Source organism: Coptis chinensis, chromosome 8 (genome assembly GCF_015680905.1).
Source record: "Coptis chinensis isolate HL-2020 chromosome 8, ASM1568090v1, whole genome shotgun sequence".
In the NCBI taxonomy this organism is placed as follows: Eukaryota; Viridiplantae; Streptophyta; class Magnoliopsida; order Ranunculales; family Ranunculaceae; genus Coptis; species Coptis chinensis.
Genome location: NC_141463.1, coordinates 50,296,022 through 50,319,214, shown reverse-complemented (window position 1 = coordinate 50,319,214; position 23,193 = coordinate 50,296,022). Strand labels below are relative to the sequence as shown.

The 23,193-nt window shown below is 36.4% G+C and overlaps 2 protein-coding genes across 2 annotated transcripts; one reads left to right on the top strand and one right to left on the bottom strand.

Annotated features, from left to right (window-relative positions):
* The first annotated feature begins 245 nt into the window (after positions 1–245).
* Positions 246–2,499, top strand: LOC147481826 (elongation factor 1-alpha). The gene is made up of 3 exons (XM_086575418.1): positions 246–357; positions 589–1,079; positions 1,310–2,499. The coding sequence occupies exons 2-3, from the start codon at positions 618–620 to the stop codon at positions 2,189–2,191; spliced, it is 1,344 nt and encodes a 447-aa protein (XP_086431544.1). The 5' UTR covers positions 246–357; positions 589–617; the 3' UTR covers positions 2,192–2,499.
* Positions 2,500–7,298: 4,799 nt separating this feature from the next.
* On the bottom strand, positions 7,299–18,907 carry LOC147481825 (importin subunit alpha-9). Its single transcript, XM_086577725.1, has 11 exons — positions 18,668–18,907; positions 18,376–18,586; positions 18,124–18,277; positions 17,793–17,895; positions 13,637–13,821; positions 11,267–11,346; positions 10,658–10,808; positions 9,424–9,502; positions 9,226–9,284; positions 8,815–9,120; positions 7,299–7,673 (listed from the first exon to the last, which is right to left on the bottom strand). Exons 1-11 carry the CDS (start codon positions 18,708–18,710, stop codon positions 7,512–7,514), a joined length of 1,533 nt encoding a protein of 510 aa, XP_086433851.1. The 5' UTR covers positions 18,711–18,907; the 3' UTR covers positions 7,299–7,511.
* Between the last annotated feature and the right edge of the window lie 4,286 nt (positions 18,908–23,193).

Sequence of the window (23,193 nt, the reverse complement as noted above, 5' to 3'; positions counted from 1 at the left end):
TACTGCCACAGTGCCATATCTGATCAGATAGCATCCGATGTGAAACGCTACTATCCATCGTGAATTCTTAGATGATGCGTAGAGTATTTGGGTTTTGGGAGGGTTTGGCCCATTCAAATCTACATCTTACATGTTTTGGGCTTAACTATTTGTTTTATATAAGGCCCAAGTGGTGGGGGTTTAGTAAGGAAAGCCGTTGGATTAAAATGAATCGACGGTGGAAAGAGAAACCCTAATCTTTTATATATTAATCTAATAAAAAAGAGAAGCCAGCGCATAGAAAGTGAGATTTATAAATACCAGCCAACTCCTCATTTTCCCATTCTCTCTTCCAATCTCAGCTGCTACTCTCTCTAGGTATATAATAATTTTTCACCCTTCTTGATTGTTATTACTTGTTTCATGTTGTTCAATTACTAGTGTCTGATTGAATGACTATTCATGTGTTAGATTATTGTGTTTCGTATATGATTTCATCATGTTAAGTTTTTCAAGATGAATAATAATTTGCATGTTTTTAATAATCTATTGTGAGACCTGATCATCTATATATTACCCAGGAGTAACAATCTTTTATTTTCTTTATAGATTAGTGATATTTGTAGTAGACAGTCATCATGGGTAAGGAGAAGGTTCACATAAACATTGTGGTCATTGGACATGTCGACTCTGGCAAGTCCACCACTACTGGTCATCTGATCTATAAGTTGGGAGGAATTGACAAGCGTGTCATTGAAAGGTTTGAGAAGGAAGCTGCTGAAATGAACAAGAGGTCATTCAAGTATGCCTGGGTGTTGGACAAACTCAAGGCTGAACGTGAGCGTGGTATTACCATTGATATTGCCCTCTGGAAGTTTGAGACCACTAAATACTACTGCACTGTCATTGATGCTCCTGGCCATCGTGACTTCATCAAGAACATGATTACTGGTACCTCTCAGGCTGATTGTGCTGTTCTTATCATTGACTCTACTACTGGTGGTTTCGAGGCTGGTATTTCCAAGGATGGTCAGACTCGTGAGCATGCTCTGCTTGCCTTCACCCTTGGGGTGAAGCAGATGATCTGCTGCTGTAATAAGGTATGAAGTCATCTGCTTTTATTATCAGCTTTTCTATTTTAATGTGGATGTTGCTTGTGCATCTCAAGGTTCTCAATTTTTGAAGTTACTTATCATATGAGTGAACTTCTTTTGTAGATGGGGGCCACCACTCGCAAACATGAGTTCTGGCCACAAATAGTATCTCAAACTCTAAACCTTCTTGTTGATTTTATCGTTAATTGTTTATTATTTCTGATATTGTCTTGTAGATGGATGCCACCACTCCCAAGTACTCCAAGGCAAGGTATGAAGAAATTGTGAAGGAAGTATCTTCTTACCTGAAGAAGGTAGGTTACAACCCTGATAAGATTGCATTTGTTCCCATCTCTGGGTTTGAGGGTGACAACATGATTGAGAGGTCCACCAATCTGGATTGGTACAAGGGTCCAACTCTTCTCGATGCACTTGACCAGATCAATGAGCCCAAGAGACCCACAGACAAGCCACTTCGTCTCCCACTTCAGGATGTTTATAAGATCGGTGGTATTGGAACTGTGCCAGTTGGTCGGGTTGAGACTGGTGTTGTGAAACCTGGTATGGTTGTGACATTTGGTCCTACTGGTCTGACTACTGAAGTCAAGTCTGTTGAGATGCACCATGAGGCACTCCTGGAAGCCTTGCCCGGTGACAATGTTGGCTTTAATGTTAAGAATGTTGCTGTCAAGGATCTCAAGCGTGGTTTTGTTGCATCAAATTCCAAGGAGGATCCTGCCAAGGAGGCTGCCAACTTCACCTCCCAAGTCATTATCATGAATCACCCTGGGCAAATTGGAAATGGATATGCTCCAGTTCTTGACTGCCACACTTCTCACATTGCTGTTAAGTTTGGAGAAATTTTGACCAAGATTGACAGGCGATCTGGTAAAGAGCTTGAGAAAGAGCCCAAATTCTTGAAGAATGGTGATGCCGGTATGGTCAAGATGCTTCCAACCAAGCCTATGGTAGTTGAGACTTTCTCCGAGTACCCTCCTCTTGGCCGTTTTGCTGTTAGGGACATGCGCCAGACTGTTGCTGTTGGAGTCATCAAGAGTGTTGAGAAGAAAGACCCCACTGGTGCCAAAATCACCAAGGCTGCAGCCAAGAAGAAGTGAATTTTTATTTCAAGTAGAGGGATGTTTGTGAGGGTTACTGTTTTTGATGGTGTGTCTAGGAACAATTTCGGCTACAACTGTTGCTGCCTGTTTTCCCTAGTTGTCAGGATGGTTGATCTGTTCTACTGCGTGGAAAACTGGGTACTGGACAGGCGGTGGCAGGAGTTATGTTATGTTTTTTGTTAGTTTGGGTAAAGTATGTTGCTCTTGATTCCAAAACTTTGTTTTACTTTACAGTTTGTAGTTTCAAGCTTGAGACTTGCCCCCTCTTTAACCTCATATCTCAATGATTTTCAGTTTGGATTTCATCCTTATTTTTATTATTACTCCATTCTTTTGGTTATTGTGCTATATAATTTATAGTTCTGCAACACATTATAGGAGTAATGGTTATTTCTTTGGTTGGGTTCTGTTGCATAATCTGAGTTAGCAAGTTCTATAGCATAATGTGATACGATGCATTGTTCTCTTGAACAGGGTGAGTTTTCGAATTCTTCTGAGGTAGTTTTGAAGTTCGATAGTGGGAGTTACCTCATACTTTTCTTTGCTAACAATTCGTTACAAAGATGTACTATTAGAATTGTTATTGGCTGGTTGCACTTCTAAAATTGGACAGTAGCATCTCCTTTTTCTTGTATGATGTAAATGTAAATGGAACCCACTATAGGCTCTAGTCAAGCCTGTAATACAATGAAAACCCTGTAATAAAAACTATCAGTAGGCTATAGAACCAGCTTTTTATCTCCAAATAAGCAAGAAAAAATGACTAAAAAGGTATCAAACTTTACACGTTTTGACAATATGGGGACCAAATTTATCTGTTTGATTTTTGCATAGAAATTTCTGTCAAATTTCTCTAACACCGTTTATAATTTGTATTAATTTTCATTTTATAAATTAATACAAATGAAAATTAATTTGTAATGTTGAAAAAAAATTAATATAAATTAATTTGTAATGTTTTAAAAAATAATATAAATTTTCTAATTTGCAATGTTGAAAAAAATAAATGCAAATTAGAAACGGTGTTGCAAAAATCAAACAGTTTGGTCTCCAAACTGTCAAGAAATAAAGTTTGTGTTGCAAAAATCAAACAGTCAAGAAATAAAGTTTGTGTTGCAAAAATCAAACAGTTTAGTCTCCAAACTGTCAATAAATAAAGTTTGGTCTCCATATTGTCAAAAGGTGTAAAGTTTGATACCTTTTTAGTCGTTTTTCGAATAAGTACTTTGGGTTTGCACTAAACTTTTCGAATAAGCAAAATACTAAACTTTTAAGTACTTTGGGTTTGCACTGACGATAGGTGGAGTTCCTATGGGTTGCTGGCTATAAGCCCAGTACTCGAGCATTTGCATCTGGTGGCTGAAGGGAGGAAACAAAGGGAACTTCATATTAAGCAACAAAGGTAGCCAGAGGACATTCACCGTCACCCTCACTACCATCGACTAGCTTTGATAGTGAATTACCGATTGCCCGAGTCTTGGATTTTGATGACGATAAGCTCGTGTACATGGAGCTCGTTTCAGTTGATAGGAAGTCTAGGAATTGGGTTGTCGTGGATCCTCATTGTTTAGAAGAATGGGCTGATGGTTTCCTGATAGCTGGAGAGTTGAAATATCCACCCAAGTTGGGTCAAGGAAAATTGCGGCCTATGGTTTTTGCGTTGCCCTTGGACAAAAAGTTGAAGAATAAGAAATTTTTTTGCACGGGAGCTTTCTACACTAGTGATATTGATAATGAACTAAGTAAAATGTTTACTTATGATCTTGAAACCCGTAAATGGGAGGAACTCGTAAAATCTCCCCTCCAAATTGCCAGAAATTTTCCGGCAGTGCTCTGGAAGCTAGGTACATTTCTGCTTTTGGATCTCGAACTGATCCCAGCCATCATTGCACAAAGGAGAAATGGGTTATGTACTATGATCTCGACTCTGTTACATGGGTGTTTCTTCCAACTCCTCCTCCACATAATGTTTTTGATGCCGGTGGCATTATTAATTATCAGTCCATTACGACCAAGGCAACCAGATTACACTCTTTCTTTATAAAGCAGGAGTTTTCTCCAACAATTATGTCTCTCATGACTTTATCAACAAGTTAGGCATTTATAGCCACCAAATTGCTGTTGTAGGACATTTTCTGTTTTGGCATATGCTTACAACTTGACTAACTACACAGAATCATTGTACATTCTTTGCATAATGCGGGAGAGTTAACCTTAATCTTTAATAAACGCGGTAATTTATCTGAGGATACGTCCCAGTGAGCGTGGCAAAGGAAATTCTGTCTCATATGTTTGTGGGATCCGTATAACAAATACAAGGTCAAGCGACAACTTGTTTGCTTCAGGTTTCGAATAGTAGAGGCACAGGATTCGGTATGTGGTCTTTCGCTTGTCTTTGATGAGAAGCAACTATCGCTACCTTGTCCTTAGCTAGAGTTATTTGTTGAAAACATCGTTGCAGTATGGTGTGGAGGAAAGAGACAATGTTCAAGGGACAATTAAGTACCTGGTGTAATATCAGGAATCATAGATACAGGGTGGGAGTTGAACGTTGCTTCTGTTTGTTCTGTGTGACAAACTGATAATGTTATATGAATTTTAGGGAATCGCCCTAATACTTCCAAGTTACTTTGTTGGGTCATGCAACTGTTCGGGTAGGTCGTAGGAGGAGGGAAGGAGGGGTGCGCATGTCTAATTTTGTATATATTATATTATTCTCCACCTACTATGGATTGCTTTTTATCAATCATGGTGGGGACTGGGGAATAGGCATGTGTGGAGACTCGGGAAATACTTGCATGCTTTTCCTTTTTATGGGTTTATCTGGCCCACGACGTCGTTATTATGACTAACTAAAACAAGGAGGATTAGACCAAAGGAAATGATTATGCATTTACGTAAAAGGTTACATCTAAATTGCCTCTTGTGACTACTATCAGTGGTTGGTCAACTTGTTTCTGCACTGCACCTATCAATTTCACACAGTAATAAGTCGTTCATGAAAATGGATGAATAATGCATTCCTTTTCCAATTTAGGTTCGCTTCCTTACAAAGGGGTTGTGGTCTGACCGTCTGAGTGCCTTGCTTGCTTCGAGTTTGGAGTTAATGTTGACCGTTTTGTAAAGAGAAAAAGACCAAAAAATATATCGAACTTTGCAGTTGGTTTCAAAACATACAACGTACTTTTTTTTTATTCAAATAAACATTGTACTTTCAAAATATTTCAATTTAGTCATACCGTCCAATTAATTGGATGGCGTGCTGATGTGGGTGGTTAAAAATTTCTCCAAATCTAATTTGCCCATCTGGCATTAGTTTCAACCTTGAGGTGTCATCCACATACCATTTCGACACACTAATTTTTGAAATATCAACTGAAAATCCGATACTATAGTAAAATCGAAATTTAAGATGCTTGAAATTGAAATTCGAATTAAAGGCGAGATAAAACTAAAACCCGACACTTGACCAGAGAAACTCATCTTCCCTCTTAGAAGAGAGTTTACAATTTCAAGTTATACAAGTTCCACTTTTTTTTTTAAAAAAAAATTACAAGTTCCAAACTACAAGTTCTTCTGCCAAGGTTCCAGTTATGGGTGGCTGGTGATAGTAAGCGATGTTATTTTTGATGTTAGTCTATTTAATCCTTTTTTGAACAGTGAAATTAAGCTTCCACCTTTCTCAACTTTTGAACTTGACGAAGACGACGTAATCCACGGTATGTTAATGTACAAGGCAGTTTTGTCAGCAGATCCAATGTTGGATCCCAACTATTAAGTTATGGCAATATATGGTGGTCGGAGAGTATTGGCCTTTTGGAAGCCCGGTGACAATGCTTGGACTTCCATTAGTCGTCGTCGAAAGTACAAATCGATTATCAATGTTGTGCATAATATAGATGCATTTTATGCCGTCGACTTTCATGGAGCTGCTTATGGTTTTGACATGAATCATCCTCGCCCTAGCAATAATCTCGCCACCTTGACTTCGATCTCAAGTACGTTCTGTATTATCTGGGAAATTCTTGCAAGTCAGAAGGTCAAGGGTTTGGGAAGACTCAGTTTACATCACCCGTGGGCACCAAGTTTTCCAATTTAATCCTACCAAGAGCTTAGGCGGGAAAAGTGATTGACAATGTGCCGGTGAAATATACAACTAATGCCACCTCAAGGTTGAAACTAATGCCAAATGGGCAAATTAGATTTGAGGAGATTTTTAACAGCCCGCGTCAGCACGCCATCCAATTAATTGGACAGTATGACTAAATTGAAATGTTTTGAAAGTACAATGTTTATTTGAATAAAAAAAAAAAACGTTGTCTGTTTTGAAACCAACTGCAAAATTCGATATATATTTTTTTGGTCTTTTTCTCTTTTGTAAACTAAAATTTGATTTCTTGTAAAAAATAAAAAGTTGATCAAATGCTTGACGAAGTCATATCATTTAGTGGAGATTTCCTAAGAATTTGATAATAGGTTTATATCATCCAGAGAATGTCCTACACGGGATTGGACCATCGCACGTCCAATGAAAATCAGACTATGAATCTTGAAAATCTTCCAAAGGTGCGAAGACCAAGTCCCTCAAGACTGCAACATCATTTCGTTATCTTGCTTCACGTACGATTTAGAACCTGCCAAGTAAGTCTGATTGTGGAAAAATTATACTAGCAAACAAGACCCCTGTACCTTTAAAAAACAAAGACTTGCTACTATAAATTACCTATATGCCTCTCCGGAAAACAAATGTGGTTCTATCTTTATAGAAGAATAACGATCCCAAAAGATTCTTATGATAGGCATCAAAGGTTCTCTACACAGGAGAGATGACACCAGCAGAGGACATCCTAAAATGCTTCTGCTGGTGCAATCTCTCCTGTGCAGAGGACCTGGCATGAGTGATCAAATTCACGGACTACAAGTAATGTCACTTGTCATGTGGACAAGCTTGACAGGCAAGCAGGATTCATACATTATCAAGGTCGTGCTTTCAGCTCCATAAACTTTCCAACCAACTAAAACACAGCGTACAATACTGTCAACCTGAACCATTAACATTTTCTTACAACATTATGGTATAGAGGCTGCTTTCACATATCAGATATAGTGTGAACGTACATTTATTGTCATCATGAACTAGTACAAATTATATACTTGACAACTCAATGTTTGATTTTTCTTGCACAGGACTACAAAGCAGACTTCAGTGACAAGGTGACTCGCATACATACGTGGGTAGGAGAAGGAACACGGGACAGTCACAGGGGTAGCTGCATACCAGAAGCTTCAGACACCACACCAGGAATGTGCTCTGCTTTTACTCAAGCCCATAATCTTCCCCAAAGTACTTATCAACCAATCCATTAGCCATATCTCTCAGGTCTCCGTTCTCATGAAATTGGAACCTTTCCATGGCATCAATCCCATCTTCCCTCTCAACAAGCTTTGGACCCTCGCCATTGGGCATTCCCCTCATGACCTACAAAAAGACGCACATATCATGATATAAGTACAGGGAGATGATTGATTAAATAGCTTTTCAAATTCTTAGAGCTTCATTGCATGAAACTTATGGTGCAAGTCATCTCCCACAAAGCACAATTTCTGGACATGATTTGTTCACAGCATAATGTAAGATGTCATGACTACAACTAGTATGTTATGTATCCAGTTGAGATTGATGATTGAACACTATTTGTTCGTGTATGTAGAAACATTAGGCGTGCAAAAGACAATTTCAGACATCTAGATTAAGCATTAGTCTAATTCTGAGTCCCAACTCCAAACGCTAGCATCTGTTTTTAACCCTAAAATAAGCACTGTAACATAATTTTCTGCATCTTCAAAGCAGAAATGGCACCAACCGAGAGAGAGAGATTGAAGTTGTCGCACAAATAACCTTACGGTTAACCAGGATTACCCACCCACCCAAATTACACGGCCCATCCAAGTTCACAAAATGATACCACTGCCGTTTGCAATCCAAAATAACTAAAAATCATGACTCCAATGTGTTTGAATTGATAAAGACGTGTCAACATCTAAAATCAACTCAATCAACCTTCCTAATTTTTGATAAGCCAATTATTTTTCCATTAATCTGTAATACTATATGATTATTATTATTATTTTGGGTGTAGTGTCAATTTGTAAACATTGACCACAATGTTAGTAGTCAACTCAAGTTGACTTGGATGTACCGTGTAATTGTGGCGGGGGTAATCCTAGTTAACCCATAACCTTGCAATGGTAGTCAAATATATCCTGTGATGTGGACTTTTCAGAGTAAAATTAAGTTATTTGGTATTTATTGAGTGCTCTAGTTTGGGAGGATAGTTTTAGAGAAACTATTTGTGAAGACGTTTCTTGTTTTGTGTAATATTTTGTTCTTTTTCAAAAAATTCCTACTCATTGTTCTTGTTGATTTGGGGATTTCTTGTGTTACGAAACCATACTTTATTCTCTCGTAATCTTGTTGAAGCCACAGCCAACAAGTTTACACCAATCTATACGACAATAGAAGCCAGTGAAACATCCAATCGGATAAGCATAGCTAGGCAGGTACTGTTTGCACTTTGCGCTACCCTGTAAATCAATAATGAGGGATGACATTAGCTTACCAGCTCCAAGAACTGGAGTCCAAGTCTTGCAGCCTCAGTATCAGCAGATCTGACCAAACTTATAAATCCTGGAAGGCATCCACTGCTAACAAGTGAAACCAAATGCTCTAAAATCACATTTGGTTGTCCAGACCCTTCTTGCGGAGCAACACAGAGGTTTCCTATTGCATAAGCTACTTCTTTTCTTATGTCGAAAGGTGCAGTTGAAAGAAGTCGTAGTAATAAAGGAACTGCCTCGCTAGAAAATATCAAATGCTTGTGTGCAATAGAACCTGCTGCTACATTAGATAGAACCCAAGCTGCCTCCTACATGATCAAAAGGCTTCAGTGAAATACAACCAAAGACTCAACGTACTGATAATAAGCACGTTAAATAGTACATAAGTACTATTCAAAGACTGCAGAATATACCTTCTTCAGGACGCGATGCTCACTACTCAAACATCGTATCAATGCCGATATAACTTGTTCTGGAAATGCATGACACATTAATTTGTTATTTGTCAGAAACAAGTAAGAGAAGATAACACAGGAAATCATGCAATCCTAAAAAAAAATCTTTCTCTTTTCTTCACAGATTGAAACAGCCTACACAAGATATTCACTGACCCGTAATGTTACTGCCAGCAACAAGAACATGTGTAATGTGACTGTCGCCAGCTAGAAGATTACCCAAACTTCGCAGTACCTAAGACATAAAAAAACACTGTCAACCACAGTGCAAAAAGGATAACAAAAATATAAAAGCCTGATCATAATTTTGTAAATTTAGTACACCATTCCAAAGACCAAACTAAGCAGACCACTTATGGACATACCAATGTTTGTCTTCAGATGTTAGTATATAGTCCAACATGGGATGTTTAAGGTCCTGCAGTAGAGTATAAAAGTTCATGGACCTCTCCACTTATCACCAATTGGTTTTCAATTGGATGGCCCAAACTCTTGCAGTAGATATAAAGTTCCTGGGCTTCTCCAATCACCACCATTGGTATTGAGTTGAATGCCACAATAATTAATAGTTTGAAAACACATAAGAGCCTTGAGGAGCCAAGCCTCGGTGAGTCTCAAATGCGATTCCTCGGTGTCAAAAAAAGTGCATTAAAAAGTTTCAGAAAATTATAAACAAATAGAAAAAAATTATGAGAGACACAAAGTGATATGAATAAAAAGGATTAAAACTTAGATATTAAAACATGAAATACAACATGTGACGTGAATGAAAGAATTAAGGCACACTTAAAAAAAATTAAGCCTCTTGCTATAGCCTCAGTGCGATATTGGGTGCAAGGAATTTTTTGAAAAACTGGGGCATACAATTCAACGAGGGGGTTCCTGCTTTTTAAACCTAAATTACCCAACAAGCAAAATCGATCTCCTACACACGTTCCCAACAATCCTTTGCTCCTTTAGACAAATCATATGGTTATTGACACCAAACCGTATTAGCAAAAAATAAGTCAAAATCATAAGCTAAAAGCTGGTTGAGGACTTCCAATGGATCCTCATAAACATCTTAAGAGCTCTAACACACACCGCGGAAATGTTTTTAAAAGCCATCTTAAGAGAATTTTTGGTAAATCCTTAAGCACTTGCAACACTATCTAGACATGGATTGATAGAAAGGGAGGGGGAGTGGGTGTTTTGTGTGTGTGTGTGTGTGTGGGGTTGCAAAAATAACTTCCGTGTGTGTAGAACAGAACCGATGTGGACCACAACAGTATGTCATGTGATCAAGATCAAAGGTTTGATTAAAGAAAACCAAACACTAGTACAGATGCACGTCGCATGACTTACTACGAAAATTGACAGAGGAGTTATTTATTTTGTGCTGCATTATTACCGGAATGCACAGCTGTAAATTGTCTGATGTTGCCAGTCTTTCCACAAGTAACTGAAAAATGTCACTCTTCACGAGTATACCAGTAGCAATGTTTGAAAGAGCCGAAAGATACACAACTACCCATGCAACTTCAGTTGCCAACTCCTCATCCCTGGAGTTAAAACGATAATTTAGTCAAAGCCAATAATGTGAAAATGCAACAATCCAATAGCACACTTGCAGTAGTTTACATGTGCTACATGATCAAAATTCAAGACATGTCAAGGTCACTGGAATAGTTCAAAAGGCAAAGAGGAAGTAGAGTCAACTCTAAAACAGTTTATTTTCCTCTTAACTCTGAACATTTTGCCATGAAGAAGGCACATGTGCTCCCAAAAGAGCTATTGCTATTTGCAAGTAGAGCAAGGCAATCAGACATATGTTTGCTAGCAAGGAACCACTGTGTATTCAGGTTTCCATACATGTAAGACGCATATTAGCCTATCCTGCTCTCCACCAAATACAGACCAATGTGTATCCTATTAAGCTAGGCATGTAAGAATTTCTATAGTTTGGAGCATCCATAAACATATGACTAACTAGGAGGTGAAAAAGAAATTTTGCACCCACGCTTTTCTTAGATGCCGAACAACTGAATCCACTACCCCTTCAACTCTAATGAGACCAGTAGCAGCTTTAGAGTCAGGGCCCTACAAATGAATACAAAAGCAAAATAAATATATGAAACAAGTAAGTTAATGTGATGAAACTTAAAAATAGGTATTCATTCAAAATACATGGAATAATAACAAAACAATATTGTTCTTTCTTCAATTTGATCTAGAATTAGTTAAACAGTCTAAAAATAACTGGTGATCTACGTGATTTCGACATATAAATTTTGACAAGGGAAACACAGAAAACCAACAACAAAGAAAATCAATGGATTGAAGGGAATTATCATGCAGGCTGTTACACGTTTTTCCTATATATTAAACAAAAAGAGAAAATTATCAAAATAAGACAAAACTCAAACTCTTTAAGTGATGCTTGAGCAGAAACTTAAGAGCTAGAGAGTAATATCCACTATATCTCTATCCACAATCTTTCCATAATATCCCTACAAATATTCCTTTCAGGGTTCACAATAAACCTTTACCAATTAGAACCTATGGAACCAAAAGAACTTTACAGAAGCTGAGATCATATATCAATTGTTTATTGAAGTGAGCAATTAAAATCCAAGAGTAGTACAAACTAATTCACCAAGTGTGCTGCATGCACAACATAGTAATGGACATAAACTGTAGAACAACTGCTTTTGTGATATACACATTTTGGCACAGTGCTGACACTCGTGTGTCTGTATCACACACAACACAAACAAAGATATAGGTTCCGGTGCCAAGATTATAGTTTGCAACACCAACATCAACTGACACTCATGTTGTTCTGGATTGTCATGCAAATCAGTCATTTTTCGTCCAGGAGCAACTAGCGACTAGGCTCAGATTATAGGGGATTGGTTAAAATTGATGATCTAAACCTACCAAATAAAATTGTTCACTAAGTAACTTAATTGAGATCACCCCAGGGGAATATACCGTTTTAGTCCCAAAACGTATAGGAAGCTGTCGGATCCTGGATAAAATGTATTTGTTGTGTCAAGGCCTTTTAAGAAAACCCCACACCCATGGATGGGCAAGCACAGTGAACGTGGAATTTTGGGTCGTTACATTTATATAATAACAATACATCTATATAATGCATTTTCCTTTTTATGAGTGAAATTCAGTATATCGATCTAATCAAAAGAACCGTTCACATCAACAACCAAGTAGTTAGCAAGAAGCCAATCTTTTAAGACAGATATCATTCAAGTGATATAATTGCCTGGTGTAAGTTTCCCAATAATATCCCTGTATATAGTTTTTTTACTCTTGACCAAAATAATGATATATAATGAACAATAAAAAATGGAATGGGCAGACAATTATTGAAAAATTGAAGAACGCGAAAAAAGATAGTTTTGTAAGTCATATGTTGAGAATTTCAACAATTTAAATTATTGAAGAAACTCAACAAGTTCTCACATCAATTTACATAAAGCATGAAATAATGTAGATCTTAATTGGCGGAAGCAACAATTAGAGAAAAATCTACACTTCAGGAACATAAATCAGGAACCCTAAAAGTCTCTCCATTATTTTGTAATCTCTTTCAATAACATCAACTCCCTCAAACAGAATTACAAACCCATATTTATAACTAGACGTTTCCTTGCTAGCCAAGGAAACCTGATTTATGTCGTGTGGTTGCAAATAACATATTGAATATAATAAAACAAAAACAATAAAATAGAGGGTGATGCCTATTGCTTGAGCTGGCTTGACGACGACTACGATGTCCACATCACAAAACAAGGCAAATACTAAAGATGCTTACTACTAAATCCAACTCCTATATTCTAAACAAGTCCAAAAGAGTTCAAACTGAGATAACAAAAGGAAGGCTTTTACTAACTGATAGAGAAAGATGGACTTGTAAAAAAGGTCAAGAAGAAACATGGATAGAAAAATCAGTGTTTGAATAAATCTACAAGGGATGAATCCAATTAAGTACACTAACAGCTTCCTTTCAATTTCAGTTCTCCTGCAAAAGAAGCTTCATCTTGCTAAGCACATTAATTGCATTTTCCATACCGAAAAACACTTTTGTGGGTAATAAAGAGCTTTAACATCATCTGAGAAGATCACATAAAGAAGACAAGAACCAAATGTGCCCTCAGCCACCGAAAAAGACAATAACAATAATAGCACCAAGAGATGATCACTACTAACACAAAAGCATGCATAAAGTTACCAAAAGCATCAAGAAATGATCACTAGTGTAGAACAAATGCATGCATACGTTATTACATACACATCTAGAAGATGGTGTTCTTGGTGGAATTTCTCTTTTCCTTATTACTATGTTTTTGGGAGTGGGAAGAGCTTAAACCTTTATTAAATTTGACAAGGCCCAAGCAGCCGTTCTCGCTGTAGAAACTTTATTTGACATCATCATTCTTGCAAGTGGTGATAAGGCTCCTTGTGATAGCAAAACATTTCTTAGCTCCTCTCCTTCACCAGCAACATTTCCTAACGCCCAAGCACACTGCTCGGCAACAGGCATGGAACTTTTCTCTACACACCAAATCCAAGTTATAAACTGAAACAAGAGGCAAAAATATAGTATAATTCACGATGAATATTAAAGAAAATGCTAACCCCATAGTAGAGAACATAGTAAAACAAAACTAGAAAGAAAGAACAAAGTAAAGGAGGTCGCACACATCGAATATATAACAACCATAATTGTTGGTATCAACACCACCTTCATCACAGTAACGTCACCCTCGTCATTATTTAAATGTGTTATTGTCAAGTCAAAGTTAGTTGTGCCACCACTCAAACATTTATCTTTAGTTGGTCTAAACACGGAGTTAAACCCTTTTCAAAAGCTTGAGGATTCAAGGTCAACACAGCAACAATATGGTTTAGATGAGAGGAGAACATAGTGTTTTTCATAAGTTTACACCATATCTATCTAAAGTGAAAAGTATCAATTGTGTTGCATGACATTAGCATTGTCAGTCACGGATATTTTGGGTCACTTTCAAATTTTCTGCCACAAGTGATTCGAATACTCTAATAGATAACATATAGGATATGAAATCTTGAAACAAAGTTTATATTGAAAATCGGCATCCAACTTAAAACCAATTGGTGATAAGTGGAGAGGCCCCAAGACTTGTATATTATCATGTGTGGCTTAACATATCCCATGTGGGACTAAACATCTCAACACGCCCCCTCACGTGTGGCATTACTTGAGCCTAACATACTTGGGTTAAGTGGAGTAAACAACAGGCCCTTTAGGCCAAACACAATAGCCCGCTCTGATACTGTTTGGGCAATGATTCACCTAAACACACTAATAAAGTCGTAAAGGGTATTGACTGTGGTAAATGAGAGACTGAACCATGTAGCTGCCTATGTACCCAGAGTGTTTTCCAGAATTAAGTCTCCATGTAGGTAGTTCTTTGTAAATAAAAAGTCTTATTTATATGTGAGCAAGGAATATAATTTCCTTAACAGTTGAAAAGTTTCCTTAATTGTTTAAAGTCTTACCAAGCTCTTTAAAAAAAACATCTTGTCATGTTTGTATCTAGATCAGATGGCCGATTAGGACAATGAAAGTGGGCCACACTAGTGGGCAACGCAAGTATGCAACCCTTAGTACCAAACGATGGTCGCTTGTGGGGGTACGAATATGGTGGTACATACAGATACCATATTGAAGATGGGCATCTAACTTAAAACCGATTGGTGATAAGTGGAGAGGCCCCAAGATTTATATATTATCATGTGTGGCTTAACATATCCAATGTGGAACTAAAACACATATTGTCCTGATTTCTCTACAGTTTAAAAATCCCTTAATGCAATACTATCATAAGAAATACTTCAGAAGATCTCTAATAGGTCAAAAAATAACCCTTCCCCATATCTCCCAGACTCCTAAAGGAGACCAAGCTCCATATTTTTCATTTCATTAATAAGATTAACAACAGATTACAACTAGTACAATGGCTACGCAATTTTAAGGAACATCGGCAACATGTTAACTGTAGTTTAACCTAGAATGATTCCGAGACTTAAAATATTTCTATGTCCAAGCCAAACACTTAGATAGTTTATCAGTAAAAAGTAATTGATTGATGTAGTTAGGGAAACTACATCACAACCAAAAGAATGAATTATCCAAAGCTAATTTTCCAGGACCAAAGACCCTAAACCCCACCCCCACCCCCACCCCCCCCACCCCCACCCCATTACACCCATGCCCAACACTGCTAATACAATGAAACAAAAAGATAAGAAACAAGAGCCTGTCATTCAAATCCAAGTACGTTATTGCGATCTCTTTATCTCGAGAGGACATCTTATTTCAAAATTAAAGTGATCTAATCGTGACCAGTTAAAAACCTAGTCTAATTAGTAGTTAATATGCTCGTAATATTTAGTTTATTATAGTTACTTTCTATTTAGGATTCCTTGAGCTCCAAGGATTTATTTTGTTAGGCCATCGGCCTTTCGCCTTGCAAATTAGGGGTTGTATATTAAGACTGTTAAATGTGATTTTTGGAATTGGGTGTAGATTTTAGGGTTATACTAAAATCCCGGGCTGGAGGTGGAGGTGGACTTTCCCAAGACCATAGGCCCAATCTCCCAAGGCTTGATCAGTCCCAAGACCTTGGACAACACTTTACTGTTACGATCCTTTTTCAAACCTGTTCCCATTTAGAGTCTAGACAAATAAATAGACACATCCCATTTCGACCTTTTAACCTAGGGACTGGTATTAACTTCCTAGGCTAGCCTCAGGATGTAAAAACTTTAAAATTGCATTCAAGATGCAGATCAATCCCATTAGTGGACCTTGACTCTTAGGATCTCTCCAACCAACCTAATGATGTGTTCCACTTCTTTGATCAATTCGTGGTGTATGCCACTTGCCAAATTAGATGAGTGGCAATGTGAAACATGCGATCACCAGCAATTTAAGCTTGTCATATGCATCAGCCTCCCAATTAATAGCACGATTGCGTGAAACTTCACCAACCTTTAGTTTGGGCATCAACCTCTTTGATAATTTACTATATGTGCAAGTTTTGTAGACCATGTAATGAGGGCCGACTCTCTAGCATGATCATGGGAAGTGCGCTAACCTTATTGGCCAATAGCTCAACAGAAAAATTCAAAAATCTACGTACACCCCATTGATCAACATGAGGATGCAAACTGACACTTTCCAGTCAAACTCAGATATGTGTTAAGCTTTTTAACCAACTGCCGGATATTTAATAACTCTACCATTCCCCAAATACCTATCAACTTCTGTGGCTAACCTTGCAGGATGTGGAGCCCTATACATTCTAATGAAATTAATAAACTAAAATATTCAGTGGCATCCATTCATCTAAACTGTTGTCATCTACCTACCAGTTACTGCCTTTGTGTGAGGATCACACACCCTAATTATGCCAAGTGGCACACATAAAAGGGCAAGTACATGATCATTAAAAACCCGTTTACACGTGGCTAAGAAATGAGCCGGGTTCATTACACATTCGCTTAAAGCAGTCGAGGAAATCAAGGGATTAACTGCATCAACAAAGTAACTGATCTCCTCCTTCTTCAAAAAAAAAAGTAACTGATTCCTTGATGTAAATCTATAAAGAAAAACCCCGACTCACCATGAATAGGGGCTTGAAATTTATAGAGATGAATTCATGTAGAAAGGAGATAGGGGGTATTATTATTACCATTAACGTGAATGGCGCGGACGTAGGCACCCTTTGCCAAACCACAATAGAATACTCGTTTTCTTTATTATTATTTCCTCCAATTTTATTGTTCTTGTTTATATAATATGTTGGAAAAGATTTATTTGGTTACAATGTCTGTAGGGATCGAACGAACCCACAACTATAAAAGTTTATCTTTAATGCTTCGTATTTGATCGAAGTAGTCATGATCAATTTACTAGTAGGGAACAACGATTCTTCATTCTCTCCCCACAGATGGCACCATCGTGATCCCTTCATTTATGGTCATATATCCCTTAACTTATGCCTTCATAGTGATCCCTTGATTTCTTCAACTTCTTTGACCATATGTAGATAAGGAAGGTGGATGCAACTTTGATGCGGAGTAGGGGGGGGGGGGTGTGTACAATTGGTCCTCACATTAGATACCTTATAATTGATGCATCACATCTATTTGAAGTCAACCAAACACAGCCATTAGTACATGTCACAATCTGCTGACTTCAAAATATCTAAATTAGATGACTTTGGGGTTTGCACTCTTAGATTGCAGATCAAATTTCACCATTTGAATGTAACTCCCCCTCTTTGAAACTTAGATAATATATATCTTTTCCTGCTCTTTCTATAAGCAACATCTACTACTATAAGCCCACAATGGTAGAAGAATCAGTTACTGACTAATCCGACACCAATACAATACATGATAAGTTCTTACTGATGTCGTAAAAACAAAAATATAAAAAGCTAATAAAAACAGAATTCCAAAGAAAAACCACCAACCTCCAAGATGAGCAATAAGTAGAGGTACTGCAGGAAGCAAAGCTTTTGTTTGTTCTGGTTCTCCTGCCGCTATGTTTGTCAAGCACCAGGCTGCCTCAAGCAACTACGCAATAGCCATAACTATCAGACCATTAACTTAAATAATCTAGTATATAAACATAATTAGTACAGCATATAGCATCCAAGATCAAATATCAATTCACTAACTCCTCAATTAACACAATCACTAATATATTATACTATTTCCAATCAAAAAATAAGATGTTTAAACTTACTAAGAAACCTTCAATTCTATACTAGTACTAGTTTAATCCAAACACAAAACATGTACCTGTTCATCAGGTGACCCGAACGAAAGACATTCTGTAAGAACAGAAACCGCCCCAGCCTCAATCGCCGCCTCAACAGGTGGTACATCAGACTTAGACAACAACCGTCTTAAATGCCGTAACGCCTCTATCTTTTTTGTCACCGCACCTTTCCCCCTAAATTCCAAACAATCTCACTTCAAAACTGAATAATGTAACATTACTAATAGTCTAATATAATAGTATAATATAAAATCAACGTGTCGTGGTCATACTGGTAAACAAGACAAGACTTTAAATCTTGTACAGCTTGGCAAGTTTGTGAATTCAAAACCGCTTTCTCCTCTTCATTATCATCATCAATAATCATTTCTTTATTGTCAACATCGTCCCGGCATAAACGCTTTGCGCGTACTAAAGCTTCTCTTCTTTCTTTACCTACTGTTACTGCTATTTCTCGTCTTCGATTTCCAGCCGTGTTTCCAACTGGCAATAATAATAATATAATAATAAATTAAGACACTCCTTAAAACCCTAATGATAAATTGAGAGTGATGGAAAGGAAACCTGAAGATTTGACGGGGTCTCTTTTGTGGTCTGCCATATTCATGTTGATTGTTTTGAGAATTTTAGTATGTAACAAAATTTTGAGCGCAGCAGAATAAGCGCCAAGGTGCGCCGAGTAATTATTGGAAATGAAAAAAGTTTGAAATCTCGGCGAAATTATATATCGATAATTGATTTTGGCTATGAAATTTTCAACTTTACGATTCTGAGAGGTCTTTGGAACATCCCGGAACGACCCTGACCAATTGAATGGGGGCTATTTATTTCGTATATATTTTACCACAAAATTGGGTATAGGTACACATACGCAAATTTCTTAAGTTTAGAGGAAATAGCAAAAAAATTCCTGTTTTTCCTCCATAAAAACTGAAATTTGATATCTGTCTCAAATTTGAGACTGATTTTTACAATTTTGACCTCTTTTATTAGACCCAACTAAAAAAACCAACTGCCAACAAAAAATAACTACGAACTAAATCAGTTACCAAAAGAGTAGTGGGTTAATCAAAATAACTAAAATTCATCCGAAATCTACAAAATTCCAATTAAAAGTGAGATGAATTTCTGGAGAGACCAAAACAATGTGGAAAACATCAACTTCAAAAACGGAAAAAATGTATGTTGATTACAACTAATTTCAATACAGCTTTAACAATTTAAAATGTATCTCTGCTAATTTTGAATAGCATGTTTAAGTTTTGTTTGATGTAATTCAAATTGTGAAATTGTGAAAGGGCAAATGGTTTTTTTTTATAAGACAATTGTATTATTTGATTGCAATATATCTTGGAGCAATACACACGCACCCTTGCCTGATGAGTGGCCTCAATTGACACACACACCTACAGCTTGCGCACATTAGATTTTCGTATTATTTATTTGTGAAAGAAATTGGCAGTTACAAATGAAAGGGGGAAAAAAATAAGAAATTTTAAAAACAGTTAATACACCCAAAAAATGACATGTTGTTAAAATTGGAGTATAATCAAAATATAATATTGGTCTTTCTCTAGACAAAAAACACACTAATGAAAGTGTCTAGAGCCCAATTTCTAGTATATTTTACACCTCCCTAAATTATTATAATAATCAGCTCTATCTTTTTAAATAATTTAAAAAAGTATTTCATTTTACTGAAAATAGAATCATCTTTCTGCTTTTATAGAATTATTTAGAAAAAAACTCCCTCACGAAATTAAAATCAGCTCTCATTTTTTTAAATAATTTAGAAGAAACTCCCAACTAACATTTTTATATAGGAACTTTAATTCAAATAACCATACTACCGACGTTTGAGCAACGGGTTTGAAGACTTGAAAAAAATTGATCCACAACACGGTTTGCATACTTGTAACAAGTAGTTTAAAATAAAAACTACTATTCCCATACTAAAATTACGAAAAACCATGTGCTACAGGAAACTTGTAATAAACAAGTCCTACAAATACTATACTTCTATTTACCAAAACAATTTTGGTTTCTATTTCCGTAATCAAAATATAAAAAAAAAGTCATAACGAGGAAACCAAAATAGCATAGACGTGACATATCAATATATGTGTGAGACCATAAGCACATATATACATTTTGTTTGCTCTTCAAAATCATGGATTAGAACGCATTGCCAAAGCTCTCTCTTTCTTTATATGATATATCAATGAAGCACAATGTTATGATAATGGTCTCCATTATCTTAAGAACCTTAACATTATATATGCTCATAATACAGAGAAAAGTAGTGAAATGGCATTTAATATGGAGTTTGAAGTTACACATGCCATAGAATGGTTCACCACCACTCAAGAAGACTGTTTTAGGGTATTACTTAATACACGTGAAGATATAGACATCGTTGACCTTCCCTTCAACCTTAATGTGTTGTTGAGTATATATGGTTGTCACAGTGATACACTCGATGAGTTTGTATCTGACAACAATATACCTCAAAAGTTATGGAACATCTTTCACAAAAAACTATCCGTTTTCACCCATTAGATTGCAGAAGCAGCATTGGAAAATAAGCCCAAGCCTGATAAAATCACATTGTTTTTGGAGTTAGGTTCGAACATAGTCTCATGTACCTTGTAAGGCAATTAAAGAACAGTTAATTTGGCACGAGAAAGAATCAATGGCTATTTTTTAATTGGAAGGCTTGGCAGCACATACCTGACGATCTCCAACGATATACCATGAGGTCATGACGCCTTAAATTTCGTTTCATTGTTTGAGTGTTGAAATTATCTCTTCAGTGTCTCATGGTCCCATATTCGAGTAATTCAAGTTCTCCTAAGGTGAAAAAGTAGGTACTTCAACATTGAAAAAATCGTAATCCAAGTTAGCTAGGATTCACAGTAGTCATAGTTTCATTAATAAAAATAATACATCAACCAACATATCTCTGATTGCCCATCTCTGAGCCATTGTTCCAATTGTAAACTCAAGGGCATAGTAAGATAAGTGTATTACATTCTGCCATATAAGTGTTTTGTGGAAAACTTTGTATCAAGATTGTTAAACTGAAACTACTCCAAGCAAGACCTTTGTCCCCCAATGCTATATATGTCGTAGAATCATTATACTATTTTATCAATTTAGTACATTAATAACATTATTTATATGAAACTGATATAAAACCACATACGGTAATTATTACTTATTTATTGTCCATGGGAACTTTGTAGTAAAGCGTGCTCTGGTTGGAGTAGTCTTAGGATCGATGAATGAACGTATGGGAAGTTGATGTTGGAGTTACACTACCCCATTGTTGGATATCCGCAATGACTAATTAAGTAGAAGTAGTATCGACGTGTAGGATGTGGCATATTGTTACGTTTATTTAATTCCTTAAATATCAGTAGAAACTTTAATAAAAGTTTGTAAGTCTTTAATTATCATGTTTGATTGTAGTGAGATTCTTTATTTGATTCCTAAAATATCGATAGAAACATTAACTGATTTGCTAAACTATTATAAAGTTTTAATTACCATTATTAATTGATTTACTAAATTAATAATAAATTTTTAATAACCAATTAAACCATTAATTATTTATTGATTTTCTACACTAATAGAAAGTTTTGACTACCATTATTAATTGATTAACTAAATTAATAAAATGTTTTAATTACCACTTAATTATGTCCTAATTTATTTGTTAAATTAATATAAAGTTTTAATTACTATCTAGCTCCAACTTAACAATTGAGGCATTTCTAGCCACTACTCAGCCTCCCGTAAGATAAAATCCCAGTCGTCTATTATAAAATATTTTTGTTTTGTTAATTATAATGGTTATATTTATTGTCGTGTTCCATACTAATTCAATGCACACTATTAATACTCATTCAATTTACACTCGTGCTTAGTTATATATTTGGATATCTTTGTGACCGTAAAGGCATTATAATGTTTGATTATTAGCTTATTTTATTTTATTTCTTTATAAACTTTGTCATTGACTATGCTATACCCATGTATTGCTTGTGGAGGTAAAAGTACCAAATTTGACCTCACCGCCAGAAATGGAAGTCAATCCCATCGAGTGTATGACGAATAATCCTTCATCACTTTTTGAGAATGTGGAAATCTAGTAATCTTTATCGTTGTTTCGTTAAAGATCTTCGATTGTGTAATATACAAAATATTGTTCTCGTGATTAAAGTTTATAAAGTCTTATTTGCTATTATGTTCTCGTGATTAAAGTTTATAAAGTCTTATTCGATCTTTGTTATATTTTGGAAGACAAACAATATTTGGAATTAATATAACTTGTTTCTCCCGGGTTTGGGCATTTACTAGAGTTTAGAGCAAAACCAATCATCTAAAACTGTTTCGATCTGCTAAAAAGTTGGGTTGTACCTAGGGAGCCCAATATGTTATAAAACCCTCGAAATAAACCCATCTTCTTCTCTGATTGTAAGTATCTTCCGTTCTACATTCATACCACTACAGCACACGTGTCCATAATCCAGATTGTATCTCCACCAGCTCTTACCACACCACCAGTACGTAACAACGACCCAGACTCAGGTCATCCCAAGTATCAAGCACAACCATATATGGAAGCAAATGATCCACCGCGATCATAAAGCTCAGTCAACGCACCAATCAAGGAGTCATTTACTTTGTAACATCAGAAGTAATGGCGAATCATCAAGATAGCACAGAATGTGGATCTACATTTGATAACGACATGGAGCAAATAAGGAAAGTCAGCTTAAACATCTATAAATAGAGAGAGATTAACTATGTAAGACTTTATTCAAGTTTACCCAAGAAACTTGATATATAGGCAACTCTTGTCCCAAGAAAGAGTGCAGGCACTTCCTATCAAACCCAACATCAAGTCATAAACCCAAAATCTATACCTCTACATTGGCGCCGTTTGCCGGTTCGTTTCCTTGAAAAAAACACACAAACTATTTTCTCAAGCCCACGAAACTGGTCAGAAAACCACCATGGAAGCACAACTACAAGCTTTAGCAGATCAAATGAAGACTCTCTAAGATTCTTTTACAACCCTTTAA